Genomic DNA, 17,762 nt, shown 5'->3' with positions numbered 1-17,762 from the left:
GAGCGTCACACAAAATAGTTTCACAGATAACACCACGTCTACTGAGCAACTATATTAGGAAGAGACGCCGCTCCAGTTGAAACGCGCATAGTTCACATTCCACACGCTCGTGTCCAGCTTATTATGCACTGAGCTATTGCGTCACTTGTTTTTGTCAGAAGCATGCAGCCAATGATCGTCGACTTTCTCTATTAGAGGGGGCGTGGCCTGAGTTCCCCGGAAGTCTGCATGTTTGTGTTGGGCTGCGTTGCTTGTTGTCGCTTGGGGCTTTTAGACTGTTCTTTACTGCTCCTGTGCTCCATCTTCGGTACCAGCATGAAGGAGCCGTCCGTCTCTCCGGGGCCGACCCCAGCCCCCGTTTTTCTCACCAAGCTCTGGGTTCTAGTGGAGGACTCGGCTAATTGCGACATGATCGCTTGGAACACGGTAATGTGCATTTGTTAAGCCTCCTGCCTTTAAGTCCCAAGTCAGTGACGCGTGTCTTGTCTCTTGTTAAACTATATCTCCCTCACCTCCTGTCGCTTTCATTATCAGTGATGGTCCCTCCTGGCAGCTGTAGTCCAGGTTGGAGAGCCACAGACTGGAGACCCCAATGTAGTCTGCTGGGTAAATCGTATTTCTTACCTGCTATTTTGTGAGATTTCTCTGGGGCTGTCGCTTTTATGGCTGTATTTCTTCTATATGCTGTCTTTATGGCTGTGTAGCATTTTAGTCTTTTATATGACACTTTAAACATTTGAAAACACTGTCTGTTTATCTGGGTCACTGACCACTGAAACCTCAAACCTCATGTTCTATGAGGCTACAGTATTACTTTTAATTGCTTGTCTTTCTATACAGGTCCTCTCTGGTTGCTAGGTTGTGGGCCAATCAATAGTGAAATTAAAAAAAAAACCTTTAGGGAAACACCTTAACAATTCTAGCATACTTTTTTCAACAAAACCAGTTTGAGCTTTCTTTTTAAAGAAGTTATCCTTTTAAGCTGGTGTGTTGCATGTTAGTTTAGTATTTCCCATTCTATAACATACTAAAAGGTGATTTAAAGGTAAACCATCCTTTTAATTTCCCACCACTGCACTACCCATTCCCCCTCACATAAACTACACCACTGCCTCTCTTACTCTGCTCACCACATTTAGTGGTAATGAGTAATTTAGTGACCTTGTCCTGCTTAGCAACTTTGTTGTGGTAACATAGAGTTAAGGGGTTTCCCTTTTGCACTTCACAAACCTAGATGGTAATCTTGTTTAATGTACTGAACTGATGGCTGCTGTACAGACTGTCTTATACAGCAACCCAGGTGATTGACCTGAGTTGAATTCTCAGTTACTGGAACTATTGCTCCTGTTATGTAAAATTATTTTCTATTGTCAGCTAATCATTTTCTCTCTGCTTCCTGCTTCACATGCTGTTTTCTTTCAGACCTCTCGGGACCCCTACTGTACTGTGCACACCTCTGTCCTTAAGTCTGGATCTCTATGCTCTACTAAAAATTATTTAAACTTTTAAAGCAACCTAATAGAATTGTGTTGAATCCAATAGGAATTAGTTGTATATTACAAGTACAAGGTACTGTTTTATTATTACTACTAAGGAAATAGGTTTTACCATTTGAATTTTCTGATTGAAATTGAGTTTATGGGAGATGCCCTTTCTGTAATTTGGGGCTTCTGGATGACAGATCCCAAAACTGTATTATCGCAGGCTGAGAAACAGCTCTTCCACTGGTAATCACACATTTGTGGCATTAACCAATACACATGTACATATTGACTCAGACCCACTAATCAAAAAGACCAATAATATTTACATGTTTAATCTGGTCACATCACTCCCATGTCTCAAGTGGTGTTCTCACAAATCACTATTTTTTCAGCACAAGAAAGATTACAAATCATTATATGTTGCCATTATGTATGTTATAGATTTTATTTTCTGTCTATTTCCAGCTAAAATTTGTTGTTTGGGGATATTGAGTTATAGCAACCAAAAAACCTGTTGCTATGCAGATCCGCCATAGTGGGGGCAGGGAGTAACATGGTCTGGAAAATGATAATAGTGCAGAGGGGGGGCATTTTGCAGGTTGTGAGTATATTTAGGGATTGACAGGGATGCAAGGAACATGTATTTTCATGCCTATGTTAATTGGTGATGGGCCCTCCACAACACAGGGCCCAGGTGTGAGGACCATGTTATCTTAGTATTATGGAGCCACATGATTATTGATGTCAGCCCTTTTGCTGTGTGAAGCATAATAACAATGTCTTCTGGATTCATTTATCCAAGACATGTTTTCAAAATTGTGTATATCTGTTATGTTCTTTTACAGAATGGACAGACCTTCTGCATACTGGATGAGCAACGGTTTACTAAAGAGATCCTTCCCAGATACTTCAAGCACAGCAATTTGTCTAGCTTCATTCGGCAACTTAATATGTGTAAGTACTTAATGGACTTAAATTTGCCCCTTAATACTATAGGTATATTTTCAGTGGGTGTCAGGGATTTGATTGTACAGGTATGAAACCTGTTATCCAGAATGCCTGGGACCTGGCATTTTCAAAGACAAAGACTTTCTGTAATTTGAAACTCCATACCATGTCTACTAAAAAAATCAGTTAAAAATTAAAGGAGAACTATTGCGAAAATGAAAATTTAATACAAGCTTCACCATACTGAAATAAGAAACTTTCTATATACAATCAATTAAAAATTCTGTACCGTTTCTGAAATAATCAAATTTATCTTCACCATTCCTCTCTCAGCATCTGTTTCTCCTTGTCCTGTCTTCATTCAGGAGTTGGGTGTACTTGATGGTAACTAAGCTGCATGAGTCTGTATTGGTGGCAAAACAATCCTATTTAGTTTATTTCATGTTTAAATGATTATTAGCAAACTTAAGGTATGGCGATTCAAATAGGGGAAACATTTCTTATCTGGAATACCACAGGTCCCAAACATGGTTATATATTTAAAAGCTTGCAATCTGTGTTACCAGTTAGCAAAGTACCGAGACTACATCTATATATTCTGTATGTTCATCTATACGTTCTATATACAGTGCAGCTTGGGATTTATTAATCTGTTGAAGTTAAAGGCCTAAAGATATTCTCATTTTATATGATATTCAGTGGCTGTATGTCAGGAGACGAGCCAACCAATATTGGCAAAAGACTTGGATATCAGTCAGCCGCCTATCAGCCAGGTCAGAAAATTTTGATGCGCCTGAACAATGGCCAGTGTTCACTGCTGAATTGTCAGATACAGGTAGAATTCTATTGTTTCTACCTGTATATCTATACCTAAATATCTGTATTGAAAATGAGTGATCTTTCCTTAGTTTATGACCACCATTATATTGCCTATGCCAGGCTCTGGCCACCTTGTACTGCACCTTATATTACACTGTACAGTGCAAATGGGCATAATAGGTTAGCTCCTTTACATTGACAAGTAGTAGTAACAGGCACTGGAAAAAAGGGTTACATTGAAACCCTAAGAACTCCCATGTGTCTGATGCTAAGGGTTGGTAATTGCGATTCTACTAATAGAAAGGGTCCCAGGAATGAAAATAAAAATGTCTTTACCATGGCATGGTCTCAAGGAGGCATTTTCCATGGACATTTACTGGAAATACATAAAACACATTTTGCATCAAGTGCACAAGATTCCCTATTACATATGACAACTATTTTCTCTCCTCTGTTCCTAATTTCATTCCATCCTTATTAAATCTTTCTTCCTCCTCTTGTTTTTATCTCCTTTTTTTCCTTTGACCACATTTCTGCATTACACTTCCATAATTAGTTCCTCTGAGAATGTAGAGAGACTGAAACAGACTGAATTTATAGTCTGACTCTTTGAGTATTATATTCTATACAGATGGCTTCCGCAAGGTGATGAGTTTGGAGAGCGGTCTTGTAAAATCTGAGAGCGCCATTGAGTTCCAGCATCCTTTCTTTAAAAAAGGGAGACCGGAGTTATTGGAACACATCAAGCGTAAGGTATTGTCAGCTTATGGTATTCATTTCAGAGTACTATCTGTAATTGTTATTCTTGTGAACAGTAGTTATCATACTTATACACTGAACAGCATTCAATTTAAGACAGGAGTTGACTTAAAGGGGACCTGTCACTCTAAGAAATGATTCCAAATCTTTTTTTACGATGTTGATCAAACCAAATGTACTTTACACAAACTTTAGTTACGCTATACAAAATATTTAACTATTTTTTCTATCAGTCTTGACACTTGACACTCTTATTAAGCTTTGCCTCTACGCTAAATCTTGTTTATTTGTCAGACTGGGGGACCTGATGCCCATGCACAGGCTAAACAATTATGGAGGGAGGGGGCATGTGAGAGTGCAGTAACATTTAGAAAGTGCAAATAATTGCCTGCCCTGTTTATATGCCTACGGCATAGAGGCGGGGCAGATAATATATGATTGACTGCTAAGATTTTTAAATAACTTTTATAATGGGTTTGGTTGCTTTATTTAAAAAAAATAAATTTGGACTCATGTTTAATTTGAAAAGGTTGTTTATTATACACATTTTTTATGTCTGGGTGACAGGTCCCCTCTGAGTGTTTTCTAAATAGCTTTGAGAGGAGCTGCGGTTTCTCTCACTTCCTCTTCTGCAAATACAACTTCACCAGCTAACAAAAATGACTGCAGTGTACCAGGCCTTTAGATGGCAACTTTTCTCTCTGTCGTGTCTTATATGGGGATTGCATCGCTATGTAATAGAGTGAATTAACTTCAATAAAGTGATTTATATGTAAAGGCATCGAAGTTACTCTGCATTATCAAGGAAATTTGGTCAGTTAATAAGAATAGAGAAAACAGTTCAAATCCTGTATTTTTATGTATATATAAACATGTGATGGTTAAATAATATAGTAGTCCCTTAACAATATAGGTTACAGCCAACTGCACATAGAGCATTTTGGTCCTCTAAGAAAGAGCATTAATGATCAAAACTGTCAGCAGCAGCATTTCCTATTGGTGGCAGTGTCATAATGCAAATGCCTCTTCTGACAGCAGTCCTGAGCAATTAGTTCATTGTAGTATGTAATTGAGCAACACATTTCCTATTGATTAGAATGGTATGTGACTGGAAGTGGGAAATGTTTCGAATGTTTTGGGCTGCTTAATATTTAAGGGTTGCCAATGGAACTTAACATTTCTACATTAATGTAAATTATAGGCTCTTCAGGGATGCTTACAATGAGTTGCACACTGCCAATATTGATTTTATAATCTATTAAACTGTAAGCAATTTGACACTATGCTATTTGCTAAACTGGCATGCTGCTGTGCCTTGCAGTTTTATTTATGGCGTATAGCTAGTATGTTCCTATACACTGCTATTTATGACTACACTTGTGTTTCTTAAGTAAAATGTTTGTGTAGCTGCTAGTAAAACCACAGCCAGACTGGCAGATTATAGGCCTCCTTTTTTTTATATGTCACCAATAGATATTACTTACTCCTTTTGGCAGATATTAAACACCTTTCCCTTGAACCCTGGTGGCTATTTGGTATGGATAAAGATAAAGTGAACGAATATATATTTCTAGCTTGGCTATTCTATTATCACTTGCCAGTGACATGATGTAGAGGAGCTGTTGTACTGTACCTTTTTAAATGACAGTTATTTAATTCTCAAATGCTCCACTTTTAAAACCATATTGTAAAGTGAAACCTTTTTAATATAAGGATCAAAGAAGGTTTCTATTGTAACTGGTATTGTAACCATAGCAATCATATAAAACATATATTTTGTAAATTCTAAACGATATTAGGGGTGGACTCCCCAATATATATGTGGGGTCCAGGTGCACCTTCAGTTTTACTGTAAAGTAAAATTTATAGCAATCAGATATTTGGTTTCGTTATTCTAACACTACACCAGTCAAAACTGACTGCAGATTGGTTGTTATGACTTACTTATCCAGAACATATATTGCCACTGTTACTGTGAAGTTTGGCTTCTTATAAATATAAATACTTAAAAGGCAAGTATAGGTTATACTATTTCTTGGAGGTGTTTTGTTCAAGTCGTACCACTTCTTGTATGTTTTTGCCACATGGTCAGTTTATGTAGAAAGTAACAGAACCATGCTGCTATTTCTGTATCTTATACTTCGATTTGTCAAAACCTGACACCCAAGTGGCAGCAGTCCCTGACATTTAAATTTCTGTGTCCTGTGCCTCTGTTTTTTTTTATAGTTATAATAAAATGATGTTACAGTTGAAAAATACACCTGATGTTTCAACACTTATCGTTTTCTTTTCTGCTAGGTGAACTCGGTAAAAACAGAAGATGCTCATCTGTCCCAGGACAATTTGCAAAAGGTTATTAATGAATTAAAAGTGCTTCAAGATGGACAATCCAACATGGATTTCAAGTTGGATACAATGAAGAGGTTTGTGTGTGACGCTGGGTTATCTAGATGGAATGTTTACAACAACCATTTGTGACACTAGTGTACACAAACATTAATGGAACTAACTTAATAATTTACAGTTTACAATAATATTAGATGAATAAGACTGACAAATGACTTTTCTTTTTTTCCAGGGAAAATGAAATTCTTTGGAAGGAGGTTTCTTCTCTGAGAAGGAAGCACAGCCAACAGCAGAAACTTCTTGCAAAGGTGAATCTTCGTTGAAGGAGTCAACACATTTAGTAAAACTAGGCAAATTAGTCCCAGCTCACTTACTCATAGCAACGTATCAGAGGCATTCATTGGGTACTCTGCCTGCAGTAGAATGAACAATTCTATTTGCTGTGTGGTGCTGGGGTAACTGCCCAGTGCAGATTTGCCTGATATCAGTAAATCAGGGTAATTTGCCTTACCAGTAATAGGAAGTAATTTATTTGCTAACTGTTTTCACCAAATATTTTGCTTTTTGTCTAGATCCTTCAGTTCATCCTGAGTCTAATGAAAGGCAACATTTTAAAGGGAACCAACAGGAAAAGGTATTCAAATTCAGATTGTCTATTCATTGCTTGAAAGTTGGAGAACTGTTGGCATATAAATAAAAACCCTTAAACAAAATTTAGGGCAGAAGTAAACTGGTTTTCATACAATTTTCACACAATTCGTTAAAGGGGAACTCTGGCTTCCAAACCAAAATTTGCTTAAGAGGCCCACATAACACAGAACCCCTACTATACCCGTCGCAGTTATTGGTTTCTTCAAATAGTATGAATAAATGCAACAGTTTAACAGTTCTTCACTTTCTGAATCATTTGAAATAATTTGTAGCAACTTCTCCACAGCTTACAGAAAACATGCAGGAACTACATACCCCACAATGCATTGCACTGTGATGTTCTTTATTGAAATCACGTGTGCAGGGAATTGTGGGGTTTGGAGGATGCAGGCTGAGGAAAGATGGCTGCTGAGACTAAGTAACGGTAGCCAGCTCTTAAAAGTAGTCCAACAGAACAGGGGCTAGGCTTAGGGAACGGTTCCAAACCATTAAAAATCCTTTAAAGTCTGCATATTTATTAATTGATGAATATTGCAAAGTTGCTTAAAATTATGTTCACTTTTCAAAAAAACTCGTTATATTTGTGTGGAGTTCCCCTTTAAAGTTTTGTTACTATTTACACCCTTTTTTCTTATCTTCCCCCCCCCCCCCCATTTACAGGCCATTAACAATTGAAGCTTCACAGTCCTCTTCCCCTAAATACAGTCGCAATATGCTGCAGCTTACAGAAGGAGGAGTTAGTGAGGTGAGTACGTTGTTGAGATTATGACCCATTGCTTGTCTGAGCTGCTCTAGTTCTCCAGGCCAACCCACAACAGATATCGGATAGTAGAACATCCATACCACTCTTAAAGCTGAAAGTCTGCAGTTCAACTGCATCTGAGTTGTTTCATTTAAAATTCATTGTGGTAATGTACAGAACCAAAATTAGAAAAAAGTTGTCTCTGTCCAAAGATTTATGGGCCTAACTGTATTCTGTATAACTTGTTTTTGTTAGGGTGTTCCTACCTAGATCATCTTCCTACAATTAGGCTTAGATTTATGCCTTGCTGTTTTGTCTCTAATTCAAGATAGCTGTGCTTTAAATAGTCTGAACCAATCAACGAACAGCAAATGGGTGAATCAAAGATTTATAAGCTTTTCTGCAGATGGCTTTTGCAAAACAAGGGCATTACCAGCTAGGTGTCTGTCTTGAGTTTTTAGTATGCACTATTGTTTTCTTGTGTGGAAAAGTATTAAACTGCAGTATTGTTGTCCATTGGATGACCTGACTCAATTGTGTTAAATGTTAAGGAATCCATCGCTTTTGGATTGCAAGTTATTGTACACTCCCCACCTATTTTGGGCTTTAAGACACTGAGAAGAAACCATGTTGTTGATGAGAAAATATTCATGGTTTTAATAAAAATAGATTTGGTTATGCTTATTCTTTTAATATAAATCATATGTTGGACAACAGAGGTGCTAAAATGTGTTTGTGCAATTGCCACTGCCAGCCACATATAAGTTTACAAAATAAAAATCTGATATCTGAATGGTTACTATAAGTATCTGCACCCACTAATATATTAGTCTCCGTAGCTGCTGTTGTCCAATACTCAACTGTCTTCGGTGTGAAGTATATACACATAATTTCTTTGAATTCGTTCCTCAGGGAAATCCATCTTCACAATGTCCTGGAAGCTCCACTGACAATTACCTTGTAATCCATGAGATCCCAAGTGCTGAGGAAAGCTTTGAACACCTTCCCAAGCAGTTGCCTAAATCCAGCCTAGAAAGCCTCCAGTAAGTGCATCATATAACTTTATTTTTGATGCATTTTATATTTCTTAAGTATTTTGACAATATAGAAAGTTATCCTTTAAAATTATTCTATTAGAGTCTATTGGGCCAGTCTGTGGGTTCATAACCACCCTAACGTTTTCAAATCCTCCTGGTGCAGTCTTGATTTAATTTGCAAATGTTTAAATTATATAGGTTGCAAATATTTAAACATTACAGAACAACAAAAGCCTACAAATGAATATGCTTATTGTATTTTCTATACTAAACTTACTGTACAGTTATTTTCATATAGGGCTAAAATAGAAGATTAGAAAATCACCAGCCACTAAATGCAACAACCAGTGTATTATGGTGATTAGCCACTATATTAGTCTGGGGCCCAACCTTCCAAATAACTAGTTCTGATGGGAGAGGTTCAGACTGGCCACAGATCATTTCTCATTCAATTGAACACTCGGATCTTAGTTCTGGCAAAATTAAAACTTTATTGCTGTTTTCTTTTTCAAGAACTAGATGTAAGACCCTTTTGCTTACTATATGTTTTTGTATCTTCAGTGATACACAGCAGGTGATTCTAATGGATGAGACTGATGTGAATCTTCAGCTGGAGGTGGAAGAGTCTCATTACCCAAGCAGCTCTATCCTGGCACAGGACCAGGTTGTGATCCCAAATGCTTTCTTTCCAGTGACAGATCAGTCCGTAATTCCCAGCAATTCATTTGTAGTAGAAAAATCCTTTATTCCTAATAGCTCTACTGCTGATGAGGAGTTGGCTCTTGATTTGGTACAAGACAGCGCTCCTGAGGACCCTGATAGTGTCATTGATTCGATTCTTAATGAAAATGCCTCTGCAAGCAACATTAACATACTTGACAGGTGAGGAAGTATTTCTGTGCTGTAAACATGCTCATAAAATATGATCATATAATGTTTTAATTATAAAATCATGTTACCAATTAAACCAGGCTATCCATGGAAAATTGTATGGTCAGCTTCAGTACAGTATACCCAAGGCAATTGACAAGGGTCTGTTGTACATTCTCTCTTTTGTGAGTATTCTGTCATTGCAGGGATTGAATAGTGACAGAAATGTAAAAAGGAAGAAGAATGTCCCCATATCCCATTAGATGTGACTAACTTTCTTTTTTAGAGAGGAGATCCAAGACTTCTTGAACTGCATTGATGCCAGCCTGGAGGATCTTCAGACCATCCTGTGCAAAAAGAAATTTGATGTAGACAGTGATTTTCTTGAGGAGGTGGGTATATTAATTATCATTTAAAGCACACTAGCCCCTGAAATGATTTGTATTTGTCTAATCGAAATATTAGTGGAAGAATGCACAATTATTTTGCAGTTTTGCATGGCTTTCTATTAAAAATACATAATTCTGTTTCAGCATTGCTTTTATAAACCTGTTTCTAACAATCTTTTCCAATTATGCCTTTTCCTTTAAAAGTCATTTGATTTATCACATCCTCCTTATCTTTCTTATCTCATTCCTAAGGCTTCCTGTCTGCATTAGTACATGACTGATGGGGAATGTTTTCATTTGCAGCTAATTAAAGGCAAAGGAATAGCCTTTAGCTCACAGTTATAATTTATCTGCAAAAGAATGGCTTGACAGCATTGACTAACTCTCTAAATGGCCTGTTATGTTTGGGCATGTGGATATAATCTAAGCAGGCATTGAGAAGTTTCTCATTAATAACTATTTGAGGGGCAAAAATCCTTAATCGGGTGTAAAATGCATTAAGTGCAAGCACCTTAGACATTTATTTTCTCAATTTCTGATATGGGACCTATTATCCAGAATGCTCAGGCCCGGGGTTTTCTCCATACTTTAAGTCTGCTAGAAAATCATATTAAACATTACATATACCCAGTAGGCTGTGTATCCAATAAGGATTAATTATATATTAGTTGGGATCCAGTACAAGGTATTGTTTTATTATTACAAAGAAAAAAAAATATTAAATTTTTATTAAAATGGAGTATATTGGAGACGGCCTTCCCATAATTCCCTATTGGGTTTATTGAATGTTTAAACAATTTTTAGCAGACTTAGGGTCAGGCCACACAAGCAGATTCGGGGAGATTAGTCGCCCAAGTGACAAATCTCCTCTTCTTCGGGGCGACAATCCACCCTTCCTTCCCCCTGCCCTCCGTCGGCTAAAATGAAAATCACCTGTGGCAATGCACACACAGAGCTTTGTTTTCCAAAGTCGCCCCGAAGTTTCCTCGTGAGCGGAGTTTTTTTTATAGTAGTTTTTTTATATGATTTATCCTGGGCTTCTCAATGTTTGTTGCAGAGAAAGGCTGTTGCAAAATTTAGCAATCTACCCTGTTGTTCAACACGAGTCAATGACTATGGCTCCCGCTGACCATAATCCCAAAAAAATCTGTTTTTTATTTACTTTAAATTTCTTGAGGTGAACAGGACAAATGGGGCTATTGAAGCAAAGAGGTCAAATGGGGAAATTGAAGCAAAGCAGGAGTCCATGATGCAGGGCATTATTTGTTCACTGGCAATCCATAACTATCTGCTATGCAAGGGCCAAACATGGAGTACGTTAAGTTTCCCTGTTTGGCCTGTTGAGCTCAAGAAATAACAAAATCATAATTTTTTTTTTTCCGATTAAAACCCATAGGCAGAAAGTATGTTCAGCATAAGCACTATTCATTGACCTGCTGAAAATGAGGTTGAAAAATATTCTTGAAGAGATTTACTATATTACATTACAAGTCTGTACTGTTCTAAAAGTGTAGTTTTTAAAGCAGTGCAAAGTATGTATTACATCATTACTTTGAAAATCTTGTTGATGAAAATTGTCCAAGCAGATTTATTGCTTTATAATACACAAAAGCCATGAAGATCTTGTAAATTATATCCTTATAAACGGTGAGTTCTGATGTCATCAGTTATAAACGGTGAGTTCTGATGTCATTTCTGTCACATGACTCACCGAAACGTGTGTATTATAATAAATAAAGTATTTTTTTGCAAAATATATATAATATATATACAAATACCACTGTTCGCATTTGTACTAACATTTTGTAGGGTCGTCCATTAATTCTTCCCATTCCAGTTGAATTCCCACTAACAGTAGAAATGTAAAGCCTACCCTCTGGCACTTGGTAATTTGAGTTCCAGCACAGGTATGGGACCTGTTTTCCAGAATACTCAGGTCCTGGGGTTTTCTGGATAATGGATTTTTCCGTAGTTTTTCATACCTTAAATCTACTATAAAATCAATTAAACACTAATCCTTATTGGAAGCAAAACCAGCCTATTGAGTTTATTTAATCATATCTTCGTTTAGATCAAGTACTGCAAGGTATTGTTTTATTATAGTAGTTGTTTTATTATTGCAGAGATAAAGGAAATTGTTTTTAAAAATCTGGATTATTTGTATAAAATGGAATCTATGGGAGACAGCCTTTCTGTAAATTGGAGTTTTCTGGATAACGGATTCCTGTATAACAGGTCCCATACCTGTATTGTAGGTTCTATCTATGGCAGGTAAAGAGCTACTGCATATAGAATGGATCAAGTTATGAAACTACTTTTAAATTCAGCATCAATTTTAATTGATATACAAAACATTTTTAATCTAAAACAGTCCCCCCGATCCTATGGGTCCAACAAGAACAGGCAAAAGTATAAAAACTTTTTACAGTGGTTGTAGTATGTATTCATGGTCCCTTAATATGGGTACATCTACAAAATATGGAGGCACCAGCATGTAGTTACAGCTGTGAGGTTTTGGGTAGGATGTATGTATCCTCTGCTCATAGATCTATGAATCGTCCCATTAGCAGAACATAAACGCGTCCTGTACAGTTTTTCTGGTGGCACAACTGGACCGTCATATTCATGTCCTGGATACTTAATAATCTCTTCTAATGCACGTGCCATTGATAAGAACCACATATGCGCTAGCATGGTTACTTCAATCCTATTCAGGTATGGGATCCACTATCTGGTAACCCGTTATCCAGGAAGCTCTGAATTTTGGAATGGCTGTCTCCCATAGACTCCATTTTATCCAAATAATTTAAATGATTTCCTTTTTCTCTGTAATAAAACAGTACAGGTATCGGATCCATTATCTTGAAACCTGTTATCCAGAAAGCTCAGAATTACGGGAAGGCTGGCTCCCATAGACCCTATTTTATCCAAATAATTGACATTTTAAAAAAATATTTCCTTTTTCTCTGTAATCATAAAACAGTACCTTGTACTTGATCCCAACTAAGATATAATTCATCCTTATTGGAAGCAAAACCAGCCTATTGGGTTTATTTAATGTCTTACGGTATGAAGATTCAAATTACGGAAAAATCTGTTATCTGGGAAAACCCCAGGTCCCGAGCATTCTGGATAACAGGTCCCATACCTGTATATACTACAGAGCATATATACTTGAGATATTTCTGCACAAATGGTTCCTCGCCAATTGTAAATGAAACTGTGCTGTGGTGTATGTTGATCTGCTCTAAGCAGTGACCACTCAAACTGCCATGTCACTACTTATGTCTTCAACTTGCCTTTTGCAGCTTTTTAAACCTGACTTATTATCCTCAGATATTACTGTGACTTCAGAAAACAGCGGCCTCAACAGCGTGAGTTTATACTTTTTTGTTTATACATTATTCATTAAGAGGGAGCTCGCCTTCAGCACATTTGTTTCAGTGGTTTTCAAATACAGGTATGGGACCTGTTATCTAGAATGCTCGGGACTTGGAGTTTTCCGGATAAGGGATCTTTCTTTTCTACTAGAAAATCATGTAGACATTAACATTAATTATTACAGAGTATAAGGAAATCAGTTTGAAACATTTGGATTATTTAGATAAAAACGAGTCTATCAGAGACAGCCTTTCCGTAATTTGGAGCTTTCTGCATAACTGGTTTCCTGATAACTGATCCCTTACCTGTACAAGATACTGTTTAATTATTACAGAGAAAAAGGAAATAAAATTTAAACATTTTGATAAAATGGAGCCTATGGAAGATGACCTTTCAAAATAATAACCCTTCTCAATTCTTATTGAACATGTTCCAATATATAAATGTAATGCTTCATTTTCAGTAGTGGGAGCAGTTTAAGCTCTCCTACATTATAATTTTACTGATTTATTGATACATTTGTTAATGGCATTCACCGTCTCAGACTGGAAAATGTGTTTGGTAGTGAACTACCCCTTTGTTCTCTGCATTCTGATTGGGTTTTACACTGCACCACTGTACTGCCCACGTGCCATAAACTCCAGTTCACTGTCGTGTTTCTTTCTAACAGGGGGTAACAGAGGGGCAGAAGGACATTCCCATGCCTTCCAGTGAAGACTTGCTGAACAAAGGTTCTTTTGGTTTCTTTAATTGTTTTATTGTTTCAAATTGTTGTATTATTTTATTTTTCTGTAATATTTATTTATACTTGACTAATTCGCTAGCTTTGGCCAAGCCAGTTTTGAATGTAAGTAATGGCACATGGGTGCTTTACATGCAATGTTTATGTTGCCCCCCCCCCCTCACATAAAAAACAGTCCTGGATTGACTTACATTGGAATCCCTTGCAAGCGCCTGTGCAAATACTCAGGCAATTCCAGTGCAAGTCAATGCTGCTGGGCTGTTGCAGCATTTATGGGCAACTTAAATACATGTTATGTGTCATTACCCTATCTTCTAATTACCTTTTTTTAGACATATGACTGTGTAAAGCAGTGACAGCGCTATTACTGGTGTATCAGATTTACTGGGACAGAAATCAGCCAGCAGACCTATTAGAGGGGACCTGTCACCCAGCCATAAAAAGTTGTATAATAAAAGTCCTTACCAACATTCTTTTTTTTTTTTTTTTTTTTTTTTTAATTAACATCCATACCTGTTATAAATGTATTTACAATTTTGAGCTGTAACACATATATTGCCTGCCCCGCTTCTGCCTGAGGCATAGAGTTGGTACAGTCAATTCTATTCAGCACTTCCTAGATATAACTGCACTTCCCACATTCCCGTCCTTCCTCTCGCTATTTAATTGTGTAGCCTGTGCTTTGATGTTGGCAGTGGCCCCTATTCTGGCACACACACATAATGCTGAGGTGATACAAAACTTTCCATAATAACAGTGTCTGCTGTGATTGTCAATTGTAATCGATTGTCAGTTGTAATTGTATATGGTGCAAGTAACTTTATTTTACTCAATTACCATGATAGAAAAGGTATTTGGAATTATTTCTTAGGGTGACCTTTAGCAGCAAATTTGGGCTCGTCGCTCATGTAGTCCAAGTGTGAGCTAAACAAAAAAATGCTTTTTTCCCCCCCTGGTTTTGCCTTATGAGCCATGCTTTACATAAAGGCTTTTATCAGTTTGCCTAATTAATCTGTAGAAAAGGGTGCAGTTAAATATCATACTAATAAAAAGACATATACAGCAGTGCAATGCTGATCTCAATCCATAGCCAACTGATCCAATAGATCCAACAAACTTCCAAGCTGAGGGACAGTTTTCCTTGTATACATTAGATGTGTTCCCTGATGGTCATGCAGTATGATTGTAATTGGCACGTATGGCTGCATTTCATTTTGGGGCAGTAAGTCTGGGAAAGTGCCACAAGCTTTGTCACAGACAATTTGTTTTGATGCAACAGTGGATGTATCATTTTCCAATGGAAGTGCACAGATGGACGTTTTGGCGGCAGTGAAGAAGATGGGGGGGGTCTATGTTCATAAATCATAGTCAACATTGCATTAAAAAGCTTATCCGTCTCTGCATTGTGCTTTAAGCTGCCATAAGCACTAACCTTCTACTTACTTCACAGGGAAACAGATGGTGCAATATACAGGGAACCCGCTTCTCTCCTTATTCGATGAATTGCCACAGAGCAGCTATGGAGAAGGAGCCTCCGACCCAGTCAATCTTTTGAATGTAGTAGATGATAATGTGTTCCCAGGGCACTCGGATGAACAACATGTGATGAAAGAAGCAGATCTGGCAGTAGATGATAACACTGGATCACACGGCTTCTCGCCCATCTTTGTCCTAAGCCCTGTTAGTAAGTTAATAGAGGAAGCGACAGAGCCAGACACAGTTTGAATGACACTGGGCCATAAAGGAGTTTAGCCAGATATGTTAACAATATGCTTGCACAACCTGTAGGCTTTGTTGCTATTATCTGTATGAATGGTAGGGTAAAAAGATTAAAAGGTGAGCCAGATATGTTAAAAGTACAGATAAAGTGCAGGTGCCAGGGTGCATCAGATTGTTATTTCACAGTGAAATTGGTGCAATATTGAAATACTTTCCTTTACTATGTCACATTTTATATTAATATAAAAATTCATATTATGGATTTTGTGGTTTATGCTGACCAGATAAATCTGAAATTTCTACGAATACATCAGGGTTACACAGTTTGAGGCCAAGTCATTAAGGGGTTTATTTAATAAACCTCGACTTTTCTTCTGGTCGAGGTTTTTTAGGCAAAAACTAGACTTTTTAGAGCAGAGTTATTTTGAGTTATTTTATTGATAAATAAGATAAAATTGTGGATGGGAGTTTGGTGGAGCATGGTTTAATGAAAAGTTGAGATAAATTTGCGTTTTAGTAAATAACCCCCTAAATGTTCAATTTAATCTTTGTTTTTTCTACAAGTATTTCATCTCCTCTCTTCAGCTTTCAAACCATCTTTCCTCAAACAGATTCCTTTTAGTTACATAAATTGCTAAGTAGAACAGAAATAAAACCACCGCTATCAGTACAAGAAGACATTTCTTAGCCTGTAGGGAAATACTCTCCCTGGGACATTTATAGTAACACTTTAATCTGTTTAAGAACAGCATGAATTTCTAATGTTCCAGATAGACCCTCTCAGCCAAGCAACATGGCATCCCTACCTAAGACATATCCTTATAATACAGACAATCCTGTCTGCTCATAAACAAGATTACATGGAGAAATGAATTCTGAAACAATGGCTTTCAACTTTTATTCATTTATACTTTTCTTTCCCAGGGTTTGTGTTTTTAAATGTTTTCAGGACAAAAGCTATCATTTTTTGACAAAATGGACACAGCAATAAGTTGTATTGTTAGATCTCTCACTGTTTTGCTAAAAGAAACACAAGTTTGTTTTTTAGCCATTTTATTGCTGACAGTGTGCATGCCCAGTATTATAAAACCAGTGTGACTATACAACATTGATCAGATATCAATAAACTATTTTAATAGACTCTTTTATGGTCTCTGTTTGTTTCTGAAGTAGTTACAGGCTACTGAGAATATATACATACATATACAGGCAGGCCCGGACTGGCAATGTGCTTGTTCGGGCAATTGCCCGATGGGCCGCTCATCTCATAGTTAAAATGGGCCGCCTTGCTCACAATATTGGCTCCGCCTCCCCCCCGATCGTAGCTTCAGACTTCAGCTCCTGCTTGTGTCTTCCGTCTCCAGGCTACGTTGGGGAGAGCAAGCATGGGGCAGGAAGTTTTTCATTTAATTTAGTGGGAAGTGCTGGAAGCACAGAGAGCCTCGCAGTGGGGATTTTTTTCTCTTCGCTTGCTCCACCCCCTCCATTGTATAATTATTCTCCTTCTCGGCCAGGCACTGGCTTAATCACGCAGCCTGACAGACATATGGAGCTGCTGCTACATTAGGGGAGGGGCGTCCCTGATACATTACACTGCAGGTGCAAGTGCATGGAATAAGTTTTTCTCTAAGAGAGGTCTGTGTGTGTGTCTGTCTGTGAATGTCTCTGTCTGTGTCTGTCTCTTTGTGTGTCTGTCTGTCTGTGGGTGTCTCTGTGTGTCTGTCCTGGTATGTATGTCTGTGTGTCTCTGCGTGTGTGTGTCCCCATACAAACTTCTTGTGCCTGAGATAACTGGTGGGAATGCTGACTGGCACAGTCCCTGGGCTGGGCTGTGTGTTTTAGACTTTTTTTTGTGGAGCTATCACATGATATTGC

The 17,762-nt window shown here is 37.6% G+C and overlaps 1 protein-coding gene across 1 annotated transcript; it reads left to right on the top strand.

The window, feature by feature from the left end:
• The first annotated feature begins 168 nt into the window (after positions 1-168).
• LOC108698253 (heat shock factor protein 3) lies at positions 169-17,027 on the top strand. Its single transcript, XM_041573888.1, has 13 exons — positions 169-426; positions 2,330-2,438; positions 3,883-4,004; positions 6,309-6,433; positions 6,589-6,664; positions 6,929-6,990; positions 7,668-7,752; positions 8,662-8,792; positions 9,147-9,668; positions 9,943-10,048; positions 13,354-13,419; positions 14,097-14,157; positions 15,619-17,027. Exons 1-13 carry the CDS (start codon positions 229-231, stop codon positions 15,891-15,893), a joined length of 1,938 nt encoding a protein of 645 aa, XP_041429822.1. The 5' UTR covers positions 169-228; the 3' UTR covers positions 15,894-17,027.
• The last annotated feature ends 735 nt before the right edge of the window (positions 17,028-17,762 follow it).

The sequence above is a fragment of the Xenopus laevis genome, chromosome 8L (genome assembly GCF_017654675.1).
Source record: "Xenopus laevis strain J_2021 chromosome 8L, Xenopus_laevis_v10.1, whole genome shotgun sequence".
Lineage (NCBI taxonomy): Eukaryota > Metazoa > Chordata > Amphibia > Anura > Pipidae > Xenopus > Xenopus laevis.
This window is presented reverse-complemented; position numbering and strand designations above follow the sequence as displayed.